The sequence below is a fragment of the Bos indicus x Bos taurus genome, chromosome 4 (assembly GCF_003369695.1).
Source record: "Bos indicus x Bos taurus breed Angus x Brahman F1 hybrid chromosome 4, Bos_hybrid_MaternalHap_v2.0, whole genome shotgun sequence".
In the NCBI taxonomy this organism is placed as follows: Eukaryota; Metazoa; Chordata; class Mammalia; order Artiodactyla; family Bovidae; genus Bos; species Bos indicus x Bos taurus.
This window is the reverse complement of record NC_040079.1, coordinates 21,148,680-21,173,955: the sequence shown is the minus strand read 5'-3', so window position 1 is coordinate 21,173,955 and position 25,276 is coordinate 21,148,680. Positions and strand designations below refer to the sequence as shown.

General features: G+C 40.3%; 1 protein-coding gene across 11 annotated transcripts in view; it reads left to right on the top strand.

The window, feature by feature from the left end:
- Positions 1-25,276, top strand: part of CALD1 (caldesmon 1) — a 231,484-nt gene that overhangs the window by 168,104 nt on the left and 38,104 nt on the right. For all 11 annotated transcript variants that reach the window (XM_027538941.1, XM_027538940.1, XM_027538942.1 and 8 more), the window contains one exon: positions 21,662-21,808. In XM_027538941.1, coding sequence (XP_027394742.1) covers positions 21,662-21,808 — 147 coding nt within the window. The remainder of the gene's footprint in view (positions 1-21,661; positions 21,809-25,276) is intronic.

Sequence of the window (25,276 nt, the reverse complement as noted above, 5' to 3'; positions counted from 1 at the left end):
AGATCATCCACGACGGGGGAAAAGATAGGAATCTGGAGTGAGATGAAGTTTTCATCCTGAATGGAGGTTGAGGGGCTGCCACCAGAAGGAAGGTGGCATCAGACTCAGTCAAATTTGGTCATGGAAAGAACATGCAATAGACCACTCAGCATACTTAACCAGTGTTTCATAGGTTTACAATTTTTATCTGCACAAAAATATTACATAACATTCACTTGCTGCCAGCAAATATTGATATACCCTAATTTTAAAAAATAAAAGAAACAAGAATATCTAGGATCATAAGGACAAGTGTCCCCATCTATTTCCACTCTGATCTCAAACTACTTGCCCCCTACTCCTGTCTCCACTCTTGTTTTTTGAATGACTCTCCGTTGCCGTTTAACGTGGCTGCATCTGGCCAGAACTGTTCCTCAGTCACTCATTATGAATCAGTGTTTCTCAACCTAGAACCACTTGGGGAACTTTAATGCCTGGATCGTAACCCACAGTGGGTCTGATTTAATTGGTTTGGGGCACAGCCTGGGCAGAAAGATGTTTAAAAGCTCCCCCAGGTGATTCTAATGTGCACCCAAGGTTGAGAACTGCTGCTCTGAATGCATCCTCTATTGTATTGTCCAAGGTCCTGGATGGCAGGGCCAGCGTCTCTCTCTTTCTGATGTTTTGAAACCTCTTTAAAAGAGAATACAACATGTATATGAAACGAGTTAGACAGGTTTCTTCTCAGGTTGGTAAGTTCAGTTCAGTTGTTTTAAACCTAACAATAGAGACTTGTGCTTTCAACCCAAATCAACTTCTAGACATATGGGTATCATTTGAACTTTACTTTCCATGCATGTAAAGGAGTGAAATTCTCTGCCAACTAGTCAAAAAACAGTGATTCCATTTTAAAGGTGTAAGTAATGATGTTATATTTTAATGTTTTCTCTGTGTTTATACAAGCTATTCATCTCTTGATATTTAATTTAGTTAATAAATGCTTCTTTATTTGACTTTTCTTCTAATATTAACCAAACTTCACATCCTGAAACTATGAACTTGGTATCTCTAGCAAGGATAGTATGATATGACTGAGAAATTTTTAACAACTATATTTAAGCGATCCATCTTTGAAAACAAGAGGATCTGAGAGTGTAGAACCACCATAGAGAGAAGTTTTGAATTTTGGAAAAGTCATGATCAATCAGATGTCCAGAATAACTTATTACTCTCAACTTCTTCACTGGAAATTTCATTATCAAAGAAAAAGGTCATTTAGAAATTCAGGAGAATAGCCTACACTCTAATTTATATGGACTATAGATTAGAAAACCATCACCTAAAAATTGACTTACAAGTTAGAAACATGGATGGGATTACTTAGGGCAGCAAGTATGTTGAATAAGACTAGAGCTGAGGAAGACACAGAGGAAACTGAAAAATATTTCATAAATGGTAGGCACAGTATTTCACATAGGAAAATACAGTCAACAGTGTCAAAGACCTCTGTGAGCTCATTTAAAATGGGGTCTGGAAAGGGCCACTGGACGCTGTGTTCCAAAGTGTAGCCCTAGAGAGCACAATTCAGCAGTACAGTGTCATTGGGGATTATGGCTACTAATGCCTGGATCAAAAATAGTCAACCTAGTGTTCAGAGACATTTAATTATTGTTGTTGTTCAGTTGCTCAGTCACGTCCAACTCTTTGTGACCCCATGGACTGCATCTTGCCAGGCTTCTCTGTCCTTCACCATCTCCCGGAGCTTGCTCAAACTCATGTCCATTGAGTCACATCCTCTCTCATCCCCTTCTTCTGCCTTCAATCTTTCCCAGAATCAGGGTCTTTTCCAATCAGTCAGTTCTTCCTATCAGGTGGCCAAAGTATTGGAGCTTCAGCTCCAGCATCAGTCCTTCTAATGAATATTCAGAGTTGATTTTCTTTAGGATTGACTGGTTTGATCTTGCAGTCCAAGGGACTCTCAAGAGTCTTCTCCAACACCACAGTTTGAAAGCATCAATTCTTGAGTGTTTAATAACCAAATTGAAATGTTCCTTTTTTGTTTGTTTGTTTATTTTGATCAGTTGGACAAGTGGGTAAGATGTCTGGAAAGTGTCAGTTGCTCAGTCGTGTCCGACTCTTTGCAGCCCCATGGACTGCAGCCCACCAGGCTCCTCTGTCCACGAGATTTTCCAGGCAAGAATACTGGAATAGGTAGCCATTCCCTTCTCCAGGGGATCTTCCCAACCCAGGGATTGAACCCTGGTATCCTGCATTGTAGGAAGATTCTTTACTGTCTGAGCCACCAGGGAAGCTTCAAGATGTCTGGAGATAAAATCACTTCATGAGCCCTTTGTAGATACGTCTCTGGGTGAGTTTAGGTTAGCTACAAAGTAGATTAAACTAATTTAGAAGCCTAACTCTGAAAATAGATGTAAAATGACAAGACTTCCCATGATATAGTGGAATTAGCTATTTTTTATTATCTTAACAATTTATCCCATGAGTTACAGAATCTGTTTTGACTAAAGCACATAAATATATTTCTAAAGGACTGCATAACTCAAATTTGCTTAGTTTACCTACTTGTACTGAAGTATTTTTGCTTTCTACGCACATTGCAAAAGGCCAAAACCAATACTAGGCTTGATAGTGAGAGGAGAGAGAATATAGAGGGATAGAAGGATTTTATAAGGGAAAATGATACAAGAGAGAGTGATGGGAGTGGCGGGGGAGGCATGCGCCAGAGTAACAGGAAAACAAAGAGTTTCTGCTCTGCTCACAAACCATACTGAGGCCAGTCCTCTTGCAGGAACAGAGACAGGCTGATGGCAGGTGTGCATGTGCACACACTCACACACACAAGCCTCTGAAGCAGGCCAGGATCTGCAAACAAATGAGAAAACGCTAGTTGACTCAGTTTAACTTTAGTCCCTGACTATTGACTATATTCTAAAGTCAAATATCTTTCCTGTTCATAACCATTTGGTTCTTCTTACCCAGGAAAACATACATTTTCCAGCTCTAAACTCAGAGTCTAAGTCTAAAGTCTAAGAGGATTTCTGTATGTAGTTACAACATAATCTCATACATAGAGAAAATAGCATTCAAATGAGAAACAAATTTATAATAAGTGCATTACAATTTTGGCATTTTTGGCCAGTGAGCTACATTTTCCAGGTACCCACAGAGACACTGTAAGATGGCTTTAACTAGTAGCTGTTCCCAACTTCTAGTAGGAAGGACTTGAGAGAAATGTGAGGTATTGGGGTTCTACCCCCTGCATTTCTTTGCTAACCCTCTTCTGTCTCCAAGCATAGCGTGGAAGCTGCCACTGGCACTCCCACTTCCAAGTAATACAGCTCTCTTCCATTACTTCATAGTGTTGAAGTTCAAACCTGAGAGGTGCTTTCTTCCCGCTGTGAATGATTAGGCTTCCACTGCTGGAACTCATGGTCAGAGAGCAAGTCCCATGGCCGATGCAGTATGGCCATGCACACAGCTAGATTTCCTGACTCATATTCACAAGCCAGTGTAGAGCGTCTGCCTTCTCGGAGACTCACAAAACTTCTAAATGAGTGTGCATGTTCATGCACACATGTGCCTTTGGGACATCCTTTGGGGGTGGCTTCTAATAAAGCTCTAATCACTCTAAACATCATTTTCTCAGTAAATACTTGTGAGCCTCGTGTAGAATTGTTGGCCTTTCCCTATTCATGAAACTGAGTCACAGCTCATTGATCTGTCCTTTGGGGAAGCATTGTTGTCCTGTATTTGACACTAAAACTTTTAAATAGCTTCATGTTGCCTCATTTGTCCTTTCCATATCTGATTCAGTTAAATCCACATAAATTTAGGCAGTTCACCTCATATGCAAGGAACTGAATTAGCCTTCATCATTGTTAATTAGCCGTATTGCTCACTGTCTTTTGCTGTATGCCTTTCTTGAATTTACTACTAAAAATACTTATTAAATACGTACCTTATGCAAACACATTGGAGAGGAGGTCTAAAAATATGTATAAAACATGACTCTTGCTTTCAATAAACATGAAATAGTATGAGAGAGAAAAATGCATGAGTGCTCAGTCGTGTCCGACTCTTTTTGACCCCATGGACTGTAGCCTGCCAGGCTCCTCTGTCCATGGGATTTTCCAGGCAAGAATACTGGAGTGGGTTGCCATTTCCTTCTCCAGGGGATTTTCCCAACCCAGGGATCAAACCTTCATTTCCTGTGTCTCCTGCATTGGCAGGCAGATTCTTTACCATTGAGCCACCAGGGAAGATGTACGAGAGATAGGACGTTACACAAAGAACAATAAAGCAATACTGAAAAATATCTGGAAAAACCGCAAAGATTTCAAGGAAAGAAGGAATTCCTTCCAGTTGACTTCCATTATGTCTGGTAAGACTCACACAGATCTGAGCTGGCCCTGAGGGGTAGAGAAGCGCCCTCTAGGTAAAAACAGAGAGGCAGGAAGAGCGCAGTCAAAGAGCAGGCAAGAAGGTATAAATGAAGTTAAACTAATAGGAAATGAGGCTTGACTGATGCTTATTATGCTTTCTGGCCCTGACACCTTCACTTAGTTCCCATTTCCAACCATGTGACTGGTCTTGAAGGAAGAGCAGGAGTTCCACCCCCAGAGGTGAGGCGACCCTTGTCCTTTCCCATACTGTGACTCCTTGCAGTTTACTTGTAGCTGGTAAGTGCATCTACCGATGGTACAGCTTATCTAGTTTAAAGTAAACTAGCCTTTGTGAATGGAGAAGGCAATGGCACCCCACTCCAGTACTCTTGCCTGGAAAATCCCATGGACAGAGGAGCCTGGTAGGCTACAGTCCATGGGATCACTAAGAGACAGACACAATTGAACGACTTCCCTTTCCCTTTTCACTTTCATGCATTGGAGAAGGAAATGGCAACCCACTCCAGTGTTCTTGCTTGGAGAATCCCAGGGACGGGGGAGCCTGGTGGGCTGCCAACTATGAGGTCGGAGTCGGACACGACTGATGCGACTTAGCAGCAGCAGCAGCAGCAGCAGCCTTTGTGAAATGGATTCAGATTTCTGGACTCTGAAGGATTTCTGTAGAAACTGCAGCCTGATGGGAATACTGACCATGTGAACCCAGGGCAAGTCTGAGAACGAGCTCTAGGTGTCACTAATGCTTCGAGTGCTTACCTACTGAGCCGCGCAGGTCACCTGTACCTTTCAGTGAAGAGCTTTCCGCAAAGAGTGAGGAAGGTAACTGTTTTTAGAGGACGCTCATGCAGCAGAGAAATCATTTGGGAAATAATCCCATTGCTTTGTGACCTTTTTTTTTGGTCTAAAGATGTAACACATAACCTACCTAAGACTATTGGTTTTCATACCTCACCTTGGGACCAGCCTTTTCTAATCTATTAAAAGAAACCTCCCAAGCAAAACATAACAGTGGATTTGAAGCTGTTTATTTAAAAATGTAAAACTAAAATAGCTTTGGCTGACTTTAAGCGAACTGGTTAATAACACGACAAACATAAATTTCCTAGGCAAATTTCACCAAGATCTGCATAGTTGGGGGAGATGGACTCTATTAGTATAATGGGTAAAAATGCCAAGCCAATGATGTGTTCTATTTGTATCTACCTTTTAAGAGTTTTTGTTTTTTTAATTAAGTTATAGCTGTCATTTAAAATCAACTATCAGAAATAAATTGAACTTATAGACCGATTTTCAAACTACTGATCCAGAGTGTTAAACTCACAGTTTTCAAAAAATATTTTATGAACATTAACAAATTAAACTTATTTTAAATATTCTATTTTGTCATCATTATATCTTTTTCTGTTTTATAAATCTATAAACATTTAAACAGTACTACATGTATATTATTTATAAATAATTGAATATATACATGTATGTGTATGTGTTCATATATGTACATAAGCATATATGTGTATATACATATATATTTTCAAATTTGTGGGAAGCACACTCTCTGTCATAATTACTCAACTCTGTATGTGACTGCTTTCACATTTGAATGCCAATCTGGGGATGACTATGCTCCAATAAAACTTTGTTTACAACAATAGAATGTGGGCTGGATTTAGCCCTGGGGCCATAGTTTGCCAATCTCTGACTTAGATGACTGGAGCCGTTTGTTAATCTACAGAATACCCTAATAAAGCTGACCATAGTGTCATAGGTTAGGAAGAAAACAAATATGGGATATAAAGACCTGGGTCTAGTCCTGATTTTGTAATTGCTTGTGTGAGTCACTTCACCTCTTCAACCCCACGTTACCATGTATAGCATAGATTGAAAATAACCTCCAACATTCCTTCCAGTTTAATTATTCTATGTTTTTAATATCTTGCCAGATTGCCACAGTGGTAGACTGCACCTGGGATTTGATGAACAAGCGGAATAAGTCAAAATTTGACTTACTCTATGAGGGCAAAGTGGAGACAAGACAGTGGAGAATGTGGCAAGAACATAAAAGAACATAATGCCACTCTGAAAAATTGGAAATCATAGTGTATTGTTCTTGAAGCATCCTCCACAGTGCTTCTGTTCTAAATGATTGTAGGATTTGCTGAACTGAAGTCTCCTCTTGAAGCTAAGATTTATGAAGCCCTTGATATTGGGTAGCTGGCCCTTTATTTCTCAGAGAAAGCTGTGGAGTGAAATGAAACACCTGGAGTGGAGACTGAAACTGGAAAAGCCTCCCTGTGTGTTTCCGTAGGGCCACCGCCATGGAAGAAGCCTCCCGCCTTAAGCTTCGTAAAATGGTCAGTTTACTCTTCCAGTTACTGGAAGCTGTCCTTCTGCGTGTGCCAAGCACAACTGGAGCCTCACTAATACCCTTCATGTACTCCAAGCCCCAGCCAGGCTGGATTGTTTGCTTTCTCATGTCCATATTTCCTGACTCTGCAACCTTGCTATTTGAGCTCTTTGTATGCGGGAGGATCCATTTCTGTCCCCACCCCCAGCCCTAGTACTAAAGATCTACACTTTCTCCATGTACTTCTCTGATCCCTTAGCTGGAATTGCCTTCTTCCTCTTCTAAACTTCAAATCATTTCATCAACATTTCCTCTGATATTTACTGCATTCTACCTACTATTTCATTCTTATACATTTTTTTAGCTTCCCTATCAGATTACAAACTCTTTTCAGGGTTTTCATCTTGGTTTCCACCTTCAGTGGCTTGAATAGAGTAAATACTCAGTAAATGTGTGTTGAATGAATGGATTAATTCCAGTCACCTAGGTGTCAATTTGCATGTTAAGAGTAGCATTAACAATAAGCATCCCAATACCGTAAGTTAAAATGCCACATTCATATCTGGCACATCACCCACCACTTCTTCAGAATCTAGACTGCTCATGGCCCACCACTCTGATGTCCCACTTAGTCCTTTTCAAAGTCTATGTTCTGCGTGGATCAGTCGTCTGGTTGTAGAGAAGAATACATACAAGATTAGAAACCTATAAGGGCTTCCCTAGTGGCTCAGATGGTAAAGAATCTGCCTGCAATACAGAAGACCCAGGTTCGATCCCTGAGTCAGGGAGATCCCCTGAAATAGGAAATGGCAACTCACTCCAGTATTCTTGCCTGGAGAATTCCATGAACAGAGGAGCCTAGCAGGCTGTAGTCTATGGGATCACAAAGAATCAGACATGACTGAGTGACTAACACTTTAACACACTTTCAGAAACCTATAAAGCAGTGCCAATGCTGTAACTTTGTAATTTGTAATTAAAAATTTTTTTAAGTTGGTTATCTCCCCTACTGAAGCAGTGCCTCCTGTACTAGGTAACAGTTTTAAAGAACTAATGATTGCACTGGTATCTACTCAGAAGATTGCATAAGCCTTGTTGGTTTACACTCTGCTGTTGGGATATCAATCTGCTGGTACAGGACAGGTACCTCAAGCAATTTAAGTGTTATCCAAGAATGTTTCTAATGCCCATGTCCCCCTCTCTCAGAGCCCTGGCTGTCTGATTCTTAAGCTGTTGGTGATTCTACTTCAGTTAACATGCATAAATGTGGGAGCTTAGCTATTGAATATTACATTAACTATTTAAGTGTTCACATTTTTATAGGGGTCTTCTATTTAACCGTGGAAGAAGGTTTTTATCTGGTTTGGTTTGGTCAGGCTGGCTCTTTAATCAAATCACAACAAATAGGTGTCTGCTTTATCCCTTACCCATGGTGCAGGTCCCAGTGTAGGTTAACATTTCTGTTGACTGAGGAAGATGATCCACCAAGCGCAGAGCAGACCCCTTGACTTCTTTTCCTAACAGTAGGGAGGTTGGACCATCAGCAGCTGTTGGCTCCCAAGTCCCCTGCAAGAATAAGAGTTCTTCCCACAGGTCCAAGCTTCAGGATTTAGCCTTTCATTTTCCATTTCCTGTCTCTATCCGGAGTTTGTCTTTCTACTTGCTACTGCTTGTAAACAAAACTCTGTGGTCCTAGCATAGGCAGGGAGGCTATGAGCCAGCTGGATGTTACGTATGGGTATGTGTGCACTCAGTCATGTCTGACTTTGCGCCCCCATGGACTGTAGTCCACCAGGCTCCTCTGTCCATGGGATTATCTGGCAAGAATACTGGAGTGGGTTGCCGTTTCCTCCTCCAGGGGATCTTCCGGACTCAGGGATCAAACCCGCATCTCCTCTGTCGGCAGGCGGATTCTTTACCACTAGTGCCACCTGGGAAACCCATAGATGTCAGGTCAGGTTGTGTGATACCTCTAGAGTTGGGGGGGTAGTGATCACCCCTCAAATGTGCTTTCGTGTTAGAACAGTCCCTTCACTCACCAGAGTTGCCAGAAACCATGCTCCAGTGTCATATCTGTCAGTATATTTGAGCTTTTGGTTTCTGAAGAAGAGAGGAGGGAGAGAAAGGAGGGGTGGTGATGGGAGGCCATGCCACCCAAAGGGAAATGGAGCCAAGAGAGTGCTAGAAAAGAGGAAATGAATACTAAATCTTTTTCCAATTAAGAAAAAGGAGAGTGGAAGCACGAAAGCTCCAGAGGGCACTTTTGGGGGAGGAGAAGATCATAAAAGGCCTGTTATGAAAATCCATTACCCATAAATTTCCCTGCATTAAGCACTGCCTATGTAGAGAGGATGCTGAGAACCCTCTCAGCTGACACAGGACATGTGACTTCAGTTAGCAATACCCACACGCCATGTACCATTTCCATCAGCATGTCTGAAATACTGCTTTCCCTTACAAGAATTCCTTCTACTTACTCACAGGTTCATCTCCTCTTAAGGACATCTTGTTTTTGTTTTTCCAGTCACTTTGTTTCTTTTGCCCAATGTTTGGCAATGTGATAGCAGTACCATAATTCAAAGCCCCACCACGTGGAATTATGGGCCTTTGTACTGCATCATACAAGTATTTCAAATTTAGGGGTAATATGTGAATTTCTAGATCACACTAAGACTCATCTAAAATGAGTTCGTGTATTCACATTTGAAGATGGCAATGCAAATTTCTGCTTCTAGGAGATTGTTTTTGACTGTGAAAAGAATCTGCTTGATTATATATCTGTGGTCAGATGTAGTTGCATCCAAATTGGCCTTTGGGTGGGGTTTTACCTGCACCCTGCTCTCAGGTAGTTTTTTTTTTTTCAATCAGTTGTATATCCACGTTCAGACCTACATGGGAGAGAAAGAACTGGCAAGATGTAGCATTACCAGTCATAGATACCTGGGTCTTATGAATTATTTTATCACGTTTTATTTGAAAATAAATTACCTAGGCCCGAGGTTTATTGACCACATCTATTATGCACATTAAAACAAGATTGTCCTTACATAGATACATCAGGAAACAGCCTCAAGTCAGATTTTACTTTTGACTGATAGCATTTTAAAAAGTCTAAGTTTATTAATGATCATATTTTATTTAAGATTCTTACTAGACAAAGAATCCTAGGTTGAGGATGAAGAAAAAGTAATGTTTATGAAAACACAAGTAATAATTAGGTTTATCCCCCAGCCACATTTTATACCAGTTGAGTTTCAAATTCAAGTTAAGAGAGGAAAGTTTGGTTGCTTTATTTTAATTATCTTACTAGCCACTTAAACATTTCTCTTACTCCTTGTCATTCATTTCAAATCAAAGCTTAACTTGAATTATCAAGTGAGAAGTAAAATATATCTTCTCCATCATCAACCTTCTCTTTCCATAACTACACTTTCTAAACATTTATAAATTAAAACTAAACTGTATCTGACCAAGCTTATTGTTTGAATAGGGTGGGATAGTGGGAGTGGTGCAAATTCAGTCCTGTTTGTGACAGAATAAATAGAGTTTACTTTATCTCAGGAAACTGCCATGGAATTATCCCTCCAAAATCCGTGTTTAATAGATTTGACAGAAGCATTGTTCTTTTAAAAAATGTGAAAAAATAGCAATTCAAAAAGAAATAAATCCCGATTCTATTCATTTTATTTCTACTGAATATCACCAACCATCTGTGGAGTTTTAAAAAAACATGGCACCCACTGGATAAAAAATTAGACATTTATCTCATCCAAACTAGAATCTCAAGAAATGTTTGGGAAACCTATGTCTCATCTGTCATTATAAACTACAGGTATTTATATAAATATAGATGAATCTCAGAAGCATACTACTGGGTAAAAGAAACTAATCACAGGATTCATACAGTATGATTATATAAAGTTCTAAGAAGGCAAAACTGAAAACCGAATTGTTTAGGGGAATATCTGTTGGGGTAAAACTACAAAGAAAAGCAAGAAAATAATTAAAATAGGAAAAAATCAGGCTAAAGGTTACTTGGAGGCCTTGAAAAAGAGAGGTGGATGGGATTGAAGAAGAGCATGTAAGGCGCTCCCGGGTGCTGGTGTGATTTAAGCTGGGTAGAAGGCACATGCTATTGTTTCGTTATTTTTCTTTTAAGTGGTCATGTACTTACACTCATTCATAGGTAAAATAGACTTCATGCTAAACATCTTTTTAATTTAAAATACCGATCCCAAACAACTAGAGTTCATTTTTTAAAACTTGCCTGTGACTATGTGTATCAATTCAGAAGTGAGTCTCTAAGCTTAGGAATCTGCCAGAGCAGGACCCTTCTGAGAACTGTGTTCACATAAGCCCTTAGCCATAGAAACCTGAGTCACAATTGGAACTCCCTGTACTCCCCGATACATGATCAATCAGACCCGGTCTATTTATCTGACAGGACGTCACAGTTACGATTCTAAGAACCAGCCTGCTCCAAGAGTGTGAGGAGGCAAGTGGAGAGATCTTTCTCCCACTGCCTGATGGTTGTTTCTTTCTAATGTGTTCTGCAACAAATGTTGCCCCATCATGGTCTGTGGTTATAGAAACTCCTGTGATTATGGCCGTCACCAGTATATAAAGCATATGGTAGACTGGTGATGATGACTTGTGGTGACAACATATATAAGAACCCTGAAGTGTGCAAGCACACAGTGTCTTACTACTGAGAACCGAAATATATGGCTGGTTTGCAAACTTAGTAATTCTCATATGTGTGTGTATGAGGAGATGGAGTGGGACATACCTTTCTTCCTAAGTAAACTTCTTCAGAGTATCATATCCCCTTGCATGCCAGCACTCCCACAAAAGGCATACCCTGACATAGCAATGAATCCTACAGTGAAATTCAGCATATTTTTACCTTCATTACCAGGAAAAAAAAAAAATATATATATATATATATGTATATATACACACACACATTCTAAATGAGAGGGGCTTTCTTTCATTTTGGCCTGCATTAATTACTAATAGACCAATTGACTATTGGCTATTAATTCATTTCTAAACATATTCTGACCTGAAAATACTTTTATTTTCTTGATTTTTTTCCTCCACTGTAATTTTCAGTGCCTTTCTTTTAAGGAATCCAAGGAAAAACATTCAGAATTGGACCTCATGTGCATTAAATGAAGCCACAACATTTTACAGATACCACATATAAACAAAATCATATTTAAGAGCCTGGAATGTATCTATAAACCTCTTTTTAACTTTCAAATACACAATAAATCTGTAGAGCAAATATGACTCATTTCAGTAGCTCAGGATTTTTCCCTCCTGATCACAGCATTGCCCGAAATTTTACTGAAAACATTTGAGCAAGAATCGCTTGCATTTCATATTATGAAAAAAAAAATCACTGGGGTTTTTTGGTACATGGAAAACAATACTGAAAATATGTATGAATCATTCTGCCTCCTAATAGCTGATGAGTATATTTTCAGCCCAAAGGAGGTTTTAGCTCTAAGTTGGATCCCATTGTAAAACCCAGGTCAAGACAGTGACATTGTCAGAACCAAGAATGATGGAAATCAAAGAAATGTAATTAAGAAGTTGGCCTTTGTGGCTAAACCCCAGGCTGTCTTCCTCCTGAGTCTGGCCCACGTGGGGAATGTACAGCTGCGGAAAACTGGGGGCAAGATCACGTTTGGGGTTGAGTATCTCAGTTACCACCTGGAATCTTTTTCAGCCAGCACCACCTTCTATCAGATGACTCCTTGCATGAAAGCAGAGTTATGGAGGGATACAGGGAGATGAAAGCTGAACTTGGGGTTCAGCTAAGTGTCTACTGGTCTGCAACTCACTGTGAATCCACAAATGATGAGCTACTGGTAGAAGTCCTTCTTTCAGGTAGCGAATTTATTTGTTCTGTTGGAATTTTAGTTGCAACATTCTCTTTTTGAAGTAGAAGAATGTGGCAGAAACAATCAAGGGACAGAGAGACTTGGAAATTTTGATCTGAATGAGCTCTCTTTAAGTCTTTTGTACACAGGCCTCATTTTAGTGCCTTGAGCCTTTTGTTTTCCCCGAGGTTTTTGTCACTTAATCAGTGGGTCTGCATGTGTGCTTACCAAGAACAAGGAATACTAAAGGATGGAAAAGGACTTGAAGGGGATAAGTCCAAGTCTGTTCAGTGGCATTCTGGTAATCTTCTATATACCAGTGGTTCTCCAGCAATGAAATTACTGAGAGAGTCCCAAGTTTATATCCACACCAAGTGTTTTCTGTAGTCTGATAAATAATTTTTTAAGGTATGAAAAACTGTTCTCCAAATATGTATTAATATACTGCTTTATAAAATACAGATTCCTTTCTATACAGTGTTGAATTTATAGGCACTTTATAAGACATTTTTAATAGATAACAAATGTATAAGCAATTGCCATAATATTTTATTTTTTCTTGATATTTTAAAGGGATTCATATTTCTCAAGTGTTACTAACTACTGCTATAAGATATGGAAAATTAAATCTTTTCTGTAGTGCTCTTAAACTTTTAATAAAATCAGCCCTCTCATAAAAATAGTTATTATTTTTTCTTGTTCTATTTTTAAACACAGTTTCCTGATAAGAGATCTTGTTAATAAAATGTTATTGCCAGAATTTTTACTTGAAAGTTTAAGGATTGTGTACTAGATTTCAAATCAGAAAACAGCCAAAAAAAAAAAAATTTTTTTTAAGAAAAAAATCAAAGGAGATTGAGGGTAATATTCTAACTATGGAGAACATGGGGTTAAAAAAAAACTCTAAACTGTAGATGAAATCATAAAAAGAATTTTGCCAGTGTTGAGCAAGTCTTGAGAAGTGTTTGTTGGAGAAGATGGGATTCAGGGGACGTTGGGGCAGGCTGACAGCTAGTGGCTTGCTCCAGTATCTGACTGTGGAAGTCTCTGCCACTTCCTCTTTCATCTAGTATACATTTAGACCCTAGCCCAGCCAAATGTAAAGACGCTGAGTCCTCAGTGGTTTCATTATTCGCCATGTCTGCAAAACTTTTATTTATTTGAACTTTCTATCTAAAAGGCACAGCTCGTAACATGATTACCGTGTTACTTGAATACACTGAGGCAATAGAAGTCTGGTGGTAAAGACTTAAAAAGTCTTTGGTGTGAAAGCCACAGCATTCCAAGAGAGTTTTCCCAGTGCATAGATCTGTTTTTTCTTATAATATAACACCAGGATATTTAGGCAGTGGTTCTGGGAATGGAAGAAAAGCCAGTCCTTTCTGCTTTTTTCATACCACTGACACAATCAAATAACATCATGTCATTACTATTGACTTTTGAGATTGGTCAACACTTATTCCGGAGAAGGCACCCCACTCCAGTACTCTTGCCTGGAAAATCCCATGGATGGAGGAGCCTGGTGGGCTACACAGTCCATGGGATCGCTAAGAGTCGGACACGACTGAGCGACTTCACTTTCATTTTTCACTCTCATGCATTGGAGAAGGAAATGGCAACCCACTCCAGTGTTCTTGCCTGGAGAATCCCAGGGACGGTGGAGCCTGGTGGGCTGCCGTCTATGGGGTCGCACAGAGTCGGACACGACTGAAGTGACTTAGCAGCAGCAGCAGCAACACTTATTCATACACACACACACACAAGATCGTCTCTCTCCCAGACATCTGATGTGCCATTTTGCTGCCCTCAGCACTTGCCTTCCTGTGGTAAGATCAATCACGCCTTTCTCCAAGTGTTCTCTAAAACATGAGGAAAGGCAGTTACTCAGTAACAAAGTGTAATGCTCCAGAGTAAACCTGCTTACACCTAGGCTGGGTGGGAAAGTCATGGATTCTGGTTAATTGAACATTTCATTTAATAAGAGGTGCTTTACATATCACTTGAGATTTTGTTATTGTTGTTCAGTTGCTAAGTTGAGTCCAACCCCATGGACTGCATTTGCAACCCCATGGACTGCATTCCCCAGTCTTCCCTGTCCTTCACTATCTCCCAGAGTTTGCTCAAACTCATGTCCAGTGAGTCAGTGATGCTATCTAACCATCTCATCCTCAGCTGGCCTCTTCTCCTTTTGCCTTCAATCTTTTCCAGCATCAGGGTCTTTTCCCATGAGTTGGCACTTCACATCAGGTGGCCAAAGTATTAGAACTTCAGCTTCAGCATCAGTCCTTCCAGTGAATATTCAAGGTTGATTTCCTTTAGGATTTACTGGCTTGATCTCCTTGCTTTTCAAGGGACTCTTGAGTCTTCTCCAGCACCACAATTCAAAAGCATCAATTCTTCAGTCCTCAGCCTTCTTTATAGTCCAACTCTCACATCCGTACATGACTACTGGAAAAATCATAGCTTTGACTATATAGAATTTTGTTGGTAAAGTGATGTCTCTGCTTTTTAATATGCTGCCTAGGTTGGTCATACCTTTCCTTCAAAGGAGCAAGTATCTTTTAATACCATGGCTGTACTCACCATCCACAGTGATTTTGGAGTCCAAGAAAATAAAAATCTGTCACTGTTTCCACTTTTTCCCCTTCTAGTTGCCATGAAGTGGTGGGACTGGATGCTGTGATGTTAGTTTTTCAAATGTTGAGTTTTAAGCCAGCTTTTTCACTCTCCTTTTTCACCATTATCAAATGATCATTTGGGATTACTTGTTTTTAAATAAAATGCATTTGATTAAAACTTTAATAAACATATTTAATCTTTCTCAGATGATTCAGAGGAAACCCACTGCTTGTGAATCATCTGGGAACATCAATTATCTTTGTAGCGTAGGATACAGTAGACTGGTTACTGCCAGCATCTGCTGAAGTTTCACAGAAAGAACAAATGGATTGTTATGCTTTCATTGCAACCCACTGGGTGGTTAGGTGTGATTTTTACTGGTCAGCAGCATCTCAATACATGTAAATGTGGTGTGTGGAAAATCAGAAATGTTAACATTTTGTCTTTAACCAAAGCCTAAAGCAGTTGTGCTATCATGTGGGTGTATTAAGGATGCTGTGTTCTCATCTGTCTTTTTGAGTAAGTTTTTATTATGGTGAAATTAACACTCACACGTGACATACCTTTTTGGAGGGCAGTTTGTCAATGTGTATCAAAAAGCCTTTAAATGAGCATACTCCTAAACTCAAAAATTCTAACTTTTGAGAATATTTGCTAGATAAGTAATTGAACAAGTGGTAAAAGTATATCTGTAGTGAGGTCGGTCCTTTGCAGCATTGTTTATAAGAACATAAATTTGGAAAAAGCTTAAATGCCCATCAGTAGAAAACTGGTTAAATAGATTATAGTACACCATATACATATATTTACTACATACATCCAGTCAAAGAATACTGTGTTGCTGTTGAAAATTATATTTTGCTAATGTGTTAAAATAGTAATAAATAAGGTAAATTAGAGAAATTGTTTCTAAAATAATGTATATATCATGATCCAACTTGGTTAAAAATTAAAATGTCTATGCATGCATAGTTCTTCCCTGGTGGCTCAGATGGTAAAGAATCTCCCTGCAATGTAGGAGACCTGGGTTCGATCCCTGGGTCAGGAAGATTCTCTGGAGAAGGGAATGACAACCCAACCCATTCCAGTATTCTTGCCTGGAGAATGCCACGGACAGAGGAGCCTGGTGGGCTACAGTCCATGGGGTCGCAAAGAGTTGGACATGACTGAGAAACTAACACTTTCATGTAAAGATAGGAGAAGTTCTGGTAGGTTGCATTGAATATTGATCATATTCATATCTGAGGGGTGTGATTAGGAAACTGATTTTTACTTTCTCTTTTATACATTTTTAAATGTCTGGTTTAAGAAAACAATAAATGCATGTTACTTTTGGAGCCAGAAAAAAATTTAACAATTAAGTTTTCTCAATTTTGAAAGAAAAGTAATAAATCTGTGGTAGTAGTATGAAGGGTAGTTGTCATGGGAGAAGCCTGAAAGCTAAGCAGCCACTGTGTGCTCTGACCTTGGAGAGCTGGTGTAGGGAGGCTCACTTTCAAAGAATTTCCACACATATCAAGTCATTTGGCATGGACACAATTTCACGTATAAAGTCAACTGATATGTCATTGAGCCAGCAACTGGGCACATTCTGATTCAAAATACCATGAAATCATTTGTCTCCTTTTTTGTTTTTAACTTTGAAAACAATTTTAACATGTTTCTTTATTAATAGCCATATGTATTAAATAGATAACTAATGAGAACCTACTATAGAGCACAGGGGAAAAAGGAAGGTACAATCTGTAGGACATAAATGAAGCTAACCTTAAAAATACATCCCAATACACATTGCTATGCTGTGCTGTGCTTAAGTTACTCAGTCATGTCTGACTCTTTGCAACTCCATGAACTGTAGCCCGCCAGGCTCCTGCGCCCATGGGATACTCCAGGCAAGAATACTGCAGTAGGTTGCCATGCCCTCCTCCAGGGGATCTTCCCAACCTAAGGACTGAACCCAGGTCTCCCACATTGCAGGTGATTCCTTACCATCTGAGCCACTGGAAAGCCCATGAATACTAGAGTGGGTAGCCTATCCTTTCTTCAGGGAGTCTTCCCAACCCAGAAATCAAACCAGGGTCTCCTGCATTACAGGTAGATTCTAAACCAGCTGAACTACCAGGGAAGCCCCAATACACTTAGGTACAGACAAATACTGTTTGATTCCACTTATATAAGAGATCTAGAATAGTCAAGTTCATAGCATCAGAAAGTACACTGGAAGATGCCAGGGGCCGGGGGTGAGGGGATGGGAAGGGAGAATTGGGAATTAGTGTTTAATGGGGACAGAGTTTCCGTTTAGGAAGGTGAAACATTCAGGAGATGGATAATGGTGAGAGTTACACGACACTGTGGATATACTTAGTGCCACTGAACTAACTGTACAGTTAAATACGGTTAAAATAGTACATTTTATATTATATTTTACCACAACAAAAAACATTAAAAATAAATAAATGTCCTCAAAAATCTAGCTCTGGCAATTGTGTGTCCTAAACAAGACTCTACCGATGGAATGTAATGGTAAATTGTAAGCAAATAGGAAAAGGGGTACATCAAGGCTGTATATTGTCACCCTGCTTATTTAACTTCTATGCAGAGTACATCATGAGAAACGGCTGGGGTGGAAAAAGCACAAGCTGGAATCAAGATTGCTGGGAGAAATATCAATAACCTCAGATACACAGATGACACCACCCTTATGGGAGAAAGTGAAAAGGAACTAAAGAGCCTCTTGATGAAAGTGAAAGAGGAAAGTGAAAAAATTGGCTTAAAGCTGAACATTCAGAAAACTAAGATCATGGCATCTGGTCCCATCACTTCATGGCAAATAGATGGGGAAACAGTGGAAACAGTGGCTGACTTTATTTTTCTGGGCTCCAGAATCACTGCAGATGGTGATTGCAACCATGAAATTAAAAGATGCTTACTCCTTGGAAGGAAAGTTATGACCAACCTAGATGGCATAGTCAGAGAAGGCAATGGCACCCCACTCCAGTACTCTTGCCTGGAAAATCCCATGGATGGAGGAGCCTGGTGGGCTGTAGTCCATGGGGTCGCTGGAAGTCGGACACGACTGAGCGACTTCCCTTTCGCTTTTTACTTTCATTCATTGAAGAAGGAAATGGCAACCCACTCCAGCGTTCTTGCCTGGAGAATCCCAAGGATGGGGGAGCCTGGTGGGCTTCCGTCTCTGGGGTCGCACAGAGTCGGACACGACTGAAGCAACTTAGCAGCAGCAGCAACAGGCAGCATATTGAAAAGCAGAGACATTACTTTGCCAACAAAGGTCCGTCTAGTCAAGGCTATGGTTTTTCCAGTGGTCATGTATGGATGTGAGAGTTGGACTATAAAGAAAGCTGAGCACCAAAGAATTGATGCTTTTGAACTGTGGTGTTGGAGAAGACTCTTGAGAGTCCCCTGGACTGCAAGGAGATCCAACCAGTCCATCCTAAAGGACATTAGTCCTGGAAGGGACTGATGTTGAAGCTGAAACTCCAATACTTTGGCCACCTGATATGAAGAGTTGACTCATTTGAAAAGACCCTGATGCTGGGAAAGATTGAGGGCAGGAGAAGAAGGGGACAACAGAGGATGAGATGGTTGGATGGCATCACCAACACAATGGACATGGGTTTGGGTGGACTCCAGGAGTTGGTGGTGGACAGGGAGGCCTGGCGTGCTGCGGTTCATGGGGTCACAAAGAGTCGGACATGACTAAGCGACCTAACTGAACTGAACTGAAGCCGTATGAAGTAAGAAGAGACAGTGGAGATGATCTGGTTGTTCAAGGTCGCTCCTCCAATGAGGATTCTGAGATGAAGGAAGACTGAGTGTGACCTGGCCAAGACAGATGGCAGATCTAGGTGGTGTCAGAACTAAAAGCCAACAGCCTCCACCATGAAGCTCATTGGGTGCGTGGGAGGAGACAGTAACATCTCAAATTGTTCAAGTGTAATGGGAAATTAAGGGCTTCAAATGAGATTCCATTTTTAGGAGATGGGAGAGTTTTGTTTCTGGCATAAAGTGTCCCATATGGAGCTTTTATGTGACTTGCTTGTCTTGGAAAAGGAAGGCCCCAAGTAATAGCCAAGACCTCATGGCTGAACCAGAGATGTAGAAAGGCAAATTAAGACTTTCTGTTTGATTAGCTTGGGAAGCCATCATTAAGGACTCGTTCTCCCTGCTGTGGTTAAAGTTGTCTATTGAGAAATAAGCCAAAGGAATATGAAGCCAAGAATCTGAAGACTGAAGCCAAACCACTGGGAAGGGCTTTTGACTGCAAGCTACAATGTGATTGAATTAGAAAAGAACATTTGAATCTTGTCATGCTGTCACCTCGAATTCAACAAGTCTAAAATTGAACTCATCTTTCCTCACAAAGCAGCTCCTCCACTGCACTTTCCTATTAACAACAAAATACTACACTGTAGCTTGCCTTACCACAACACAACCATGATTTCTTTTGATTATCACCCACTTCCAGACAAGGCAGTGTAATGCAGGTTAATCAAAGAGCTGCAAGCTAGGGAGAGACCAGTTGTAGAAACCAGGTTTTCTGAATATTAATCTAGTTATCCTTTAACTGTACCACACTACCCTTCCCTCCATATTTGTGGAAATAAACCAGTCAGCTTTATAGAATTACTAAGTGACAGTTTATTTATATTGGCATTTGAATTTTGCACACCAGCACATTTTAGCAAGTATGAAGTCAGAGTTTCTTAAGTAGCAAAGAGCAAACCAACCAACTTTCAGAACTGTTCATCTTATTTTGTTAAGATACCTAGGTCCAAAAACATTCATAGCATTTGTATTATTGAAGTCAAAAGATAAAGTACTGGATCTAAAAATACCTAGTTTGTAAACCCAACAGGAGCAAACTTCATCTGCCCTGTTAGGTTTGTTTTGTTGGTATAAATTGTATGATTTCATTTGTAAATTATTTTAGCTTAGTCATGATTGATAGGCATGTCATGTTTACATATCTGCATTTCTATTTGTAGATATGTAAGTAACACTGTTAAAAAAAAAAAAAAAAAAAGCACGTGAACTCCAATGTAAAAAGCAGTCTGGTGCACAACACAGCTGCATCCCAACCCATGGAACCATCAGGTCACCCAGCACTGCCGTGCCTTCGCAGCGCTCTGTATCTCAGCCATAGCCCTCCCTCCAGAACATCCAGGCTACCCATGTAGGCCTTCTCCTTTTGAGTCTGGGCATCTGCTGCACTCCAGCTCCAACTCATCACTTGGGAATAAATATTAGAGGAAACATATCTAACTAGTGATTCCGATTGTATAACTTCCCTAAATAGCTCTTTGCTTCAGATTAATCCAGGAAGCTAAATATCACATATGCCTGTGAAACCCTCTCCGCCTCTTCTACTTGCTGTTCTTGCTGCTGTTGTTCAGTCTCTAAGTCGTGTCGGACTCTTTGTGATCCCATGGAGTGCAGCACGCCTTAGCCCACAGGTTCTATCTAAATACACACCTGTAGGCTCCCGTGAGGTGCCCCAGTGTGAGGGTGGTGGGACACTAAGGCAGTTTTAGAACAAAGGAGGGGGCCATCGAGGGCACTGCCAGTGGCTCAGTGATAGAGAATCCACCTGCAATGCAGGAGACATAAGAGACGCAGGTCAGATCCCTGGGTCAGGAAGGTCCCCTGGAGGAGGAGATGGCAGTCCACTCCAGTGTTCTGGCCTGGAGAACCCCATGGACAAAGGAGCCTTGCAGGTTGCAGTCCGTGCGGTCACCAAGAGTCGGTCACAATGAGCACACACACATATCCATAGAGGGCCCTGCCCTGAGTGTGAAGCCTCTTCTCAGTTGTCAATGAGACCTTCTTTCTTCCATGAAAAGGAACTACAAGGGAAAAAATAAATCCAAGCAAAGAGGATATCCTGCTTTGGTTTTTAGTTAGCTATTTGGCTTGTTAATGCCAGATTCCTGGCTTGGTAACATAACTTGATTCTTTTCTGACCTTTGTGAAAATGTATCCACAAATAATTGCTACAACATGCTGAATCTTTTCGATGAGTGTTTTGATTACTTTCAGTTCAATTCTTTGGATTTCTGCTTCTAAATCTTTACTAATCATCAGCTTAGTAAAGAAATCTAAATAAGCTAACCCACAGTCTTCAAAGGCAGTTGCTGTTGTATAAATTTTTTCAGTCTAAGCTGTTATTTGATCATTGTCAATTATCCTCTGTAGCTATTGGACTAATGCTTTTCAGATATTTAAAAGTTTAAAAACTCATCAGATCAGGTCTCTAAATGTTAAGAAACAGAACCGTCCTCTTAGAACTCTGTGGTTCAGTAAGTAGTCACGTTCAGGGTCGATCCTGCCAAGAAGCTGGTAATGATGGTTGGCATTTGGCTAAAGAGGTGGTGTTTTCAATGTTGCAGAATCGCCTACCAGCGGAATGACGATGACGAGGAAGAGGCCGCCCGGGAACGGCGCCGCCGCGCCCGACAGGAAAGGCTGCGGCAGAAGCAAGAGGAAGAAGCCTTGGGGCAGGTGACCGACCAGGTGGAGGTCAACACCCAGAACAGGTACTGTCCTCTTCGGAAGGGCACATTTCTCAATCGCTTCTTAGCCAGTCTGTTGAAAGAAATGTATTGGCGAAGCACTCCCTTCTCAGCCCAACTCAATCTCTTTCACTCTCTCTAGCTTGTTTAATTCTTGTGCGGCCATTATTGGCAACTCACCAGACTGGACAGTTGATCTGATTTAGACATCAGGACACCAGTACTCCTTTCTTCTCACCCCCTATCCCATCCCCTAAACAAACCCCAATTGAAGGATATTTTCTTTGTAATCTAGTAAAATTTTTATTTACTAAAAATCACGGGTCATATTCTTAAATAAGGAAAACTATTTACATTCATTCTTTAAGGTATTGTTATCTGTTCTGAACTAAAGATATATTAGTTTAATAGTCCTCTGCATCTACCAGTAGCAGAGAGAATACTTCAATTTTAAAAGTAGGCATGAATTGCAGATGTCTTATTCTTCCTAATATACACCCTAACCCAGTATTCTCTGTTCTCGGTAATATTCTGCAAGGTGCAGAATCCTGTTTGATTTAATGTAGTTATTCAAAGAAGCTTATGAGTTTAGTACTGCATTTTTCCCTATACCAGTCCTGGTGGAAATCAGGAAAGTTGAGATCTCTTAGTAATAAGTTCAATTTCTTATAACAAGTGTGTGTTAGTTGCTCAGTCGTGTCTGACTCTTTGCGACCCTGTGGACTGTGCCCGCCAGGCTCCTCTATTCATGGCATTCTCCAGGCAAGAATACTGGAGTGGGTTGCCATTCCCTTCTCCAGGGGATCTTCCTGACCCAGGGTCTCCTGCATTGCAGGCAGATTCTTTACCATCTGAACCATCAGGGAAGCCCTCGCTTCTTCTAAAGGGACTTTTAAAAGTTCACACATACAAGGTCACATGGTGCATTATGCTAATAGTTAGTATATGTCATGTATATGCTCCAAGGTACAGAAAAGATGAGGATGTTTGAGGGGGAATGGAGCAAAAGATAATTTGATTTTAAAATTATGGAACGGTTACATATAATGAAATCATCATATAAGATCTTTTATGTGGTTTTGGTTTTAGATTCTCTTATTTTGTGCATATTGGGAGGAAACTGTATTTGATCTACATTCCCCTTCATTCAATCTACATAGAAAATTCTGAAGGGAAAGAGTTCTGACCTCTTTAACGTGAATTTCAGTGGGTGCACAGAAGGTTTCTGAAGGCAGTCGCGAAAATGCTGGCAGGATGACTCAATCAGGAAGCTTCTTGGTTAGGTGGACAAACAGACCTCATCCCTCAGTAAGTACCTCCTAATTAGGGAGGGTGTATAGCCAAGAGGTTGAGGTTTGTTCTTTGGGGTTCACCACCTGGCTTTGAATCCCAACCTGACCCTCCCTTCACTAACTCTATTTTTTCAGTTAAATGGAAATAAAAATTATACTTTTGTTTAAGGCATGTCATTAAATTTAAATGAGATGATAACACATGTAAAATGCACATAATAATCTTGGCCATTATTAGGAAGATAGTAGCAGAATCTTATAAATCAGAGCAGTATGGTCATCACTTCCTTTTCCATTTTTGAGCTGAGGGAGATAGGAAAAAAAGAGTTTAAATAACGACATTTTACATTTTAAGGCCTTCCATGAATCTGGCTATTAGGGAATAATCAACAATGCCATAAAAAGTTACTGGTGCCTGTAGTTTTCTTGCTTTTAAAATCTTGCTCCTACTTGTATTTCTCTTCTTTCACAATTTACTATTACTAGCTATTTCATGCTATTGATTGAGTACAAATTCTTTTTTTTTTTTTTAGTAGCTCATATTCATGTAATTTACCTCTGACATGAAGAATAAGTATTCTTCTTGGGGCTAAGCAACTGTAATTGGTACTCAGCTTCTACTGATAATAGCTATCCTGATTTATAAATAGCAAATAGCAAAAAAAGATTCAGTAGAATCTGTTATTTCTTAAGAGTTCTCTAAGCCAACTAGCATTTTGGAATTTGGGGTACCTCTTAAAAATTATTTAAATTCATTTGGTCCAAATGCCTCACATACATAGATTTTTCCCCTTAAATTCTAAGCTATTTGCGTTTTCAGAGAAGTTTAACCCTTATGTGTCTAATTCATCAACATGATGCCTTACAGCAACAGCGAAGGCCAAGAAAGTTTAAAATCTAGCCTCTACTCTGCCATTTCTTATTGTTAAAGGTGAAGTGTGTTTTTCCAAAATTAAGTGAACTTGAACTTCAAAAGGGCCAAGGTTGGTATGAACCATGAAATTTGATGGAGTTTCAAAACACTGCAAGACATACTTTTCCAACTCTGGTCACAGTCCTAGGATCACATGACTAGTTGTTTCCTGCAGTGAAGACCGACACGCCTGGCTTGGGCAGTGTCCAGCCAGCATCCCACAGTAGTGAGCTTGGTGATGGACATGCTGCTGTTTGGATTTTAGAGATTTTCTCTTCTTATTTTATAAACATCAAATCTAACTGTTCTTTGTCTACTCTAGAAAAGAAGGGCAAGAGACCCTTTCCTCATGGAAATCTTGACAAAGAATGAAGACGGTATATTATGTATATATTAGAGTTAGAGCAACATCAGCTGCTTTAACAATGATTTCCCAAACTGGGTATTTCTGATTGGTAGAACTTGCCCCCTATCTTCTGTCCTCTTGCGAGTCTATCAACCTCAGGGGCTTTGGAGTCCTCTGATCTAGCCAGCAGACAGAGATTGACAAGGAAGAGAATGTACCTCTGCTTCTTATTTGTCCTGGCCTGGACATCACACTTCTACTCATACTTCATTGGAATTATTGGTCATGAGGCCCCACCCAGGTGCAAGGAAGAAGGGAGGGTTAGGCAATGACTTGATGGGCAATGACTTCCTGTGACTAAGGAAGGAGGAGCATGAATTGTGGTGGACAGTTGGATGTCCCCACCGTGGGGGTTATTAGCCTGAATATAGTATCTGTGCACTATTATTAATACATACACTCCCTTCCTCTCAAAGTACTTTGTGTTCCAGAAATCCAGATCAGGAATTCCAGATGACTTGGCAACATGTGGGAACACTATATGATATGAGAGGAATTTGTTTCTTCAGTTTGGTCCTTGTCTTAATTTGAGTTCTCCAAGAATCAGATTCTGAAACAAAGATTTAAGTACAGTTTATTTTTAACATGATCCTAGGAAAAGCTGGTAGCAGTGTGGGAAAGTGAGGCAGAGAAGGCAACGCAACCAAATCAAGGTTTTCTTTCTGAGCAAATTACCACTGTGAGTATCTGGAGCTCACCTCCACTGGGCGCTCTAAGATCTAGTGTGCTGCAGGTACCTCGGAGCTATCTGATTCCAAAGGTGAAGAGAGCTGAGGTATTTATTCACTAATGCTCATCAATTTTTGCTAGAGGCACAGTGCCCAGGGGGCATTAATGCTCAGCTCTTCTGTTTACAGAATAGACTCACCATGGCCAGAGAA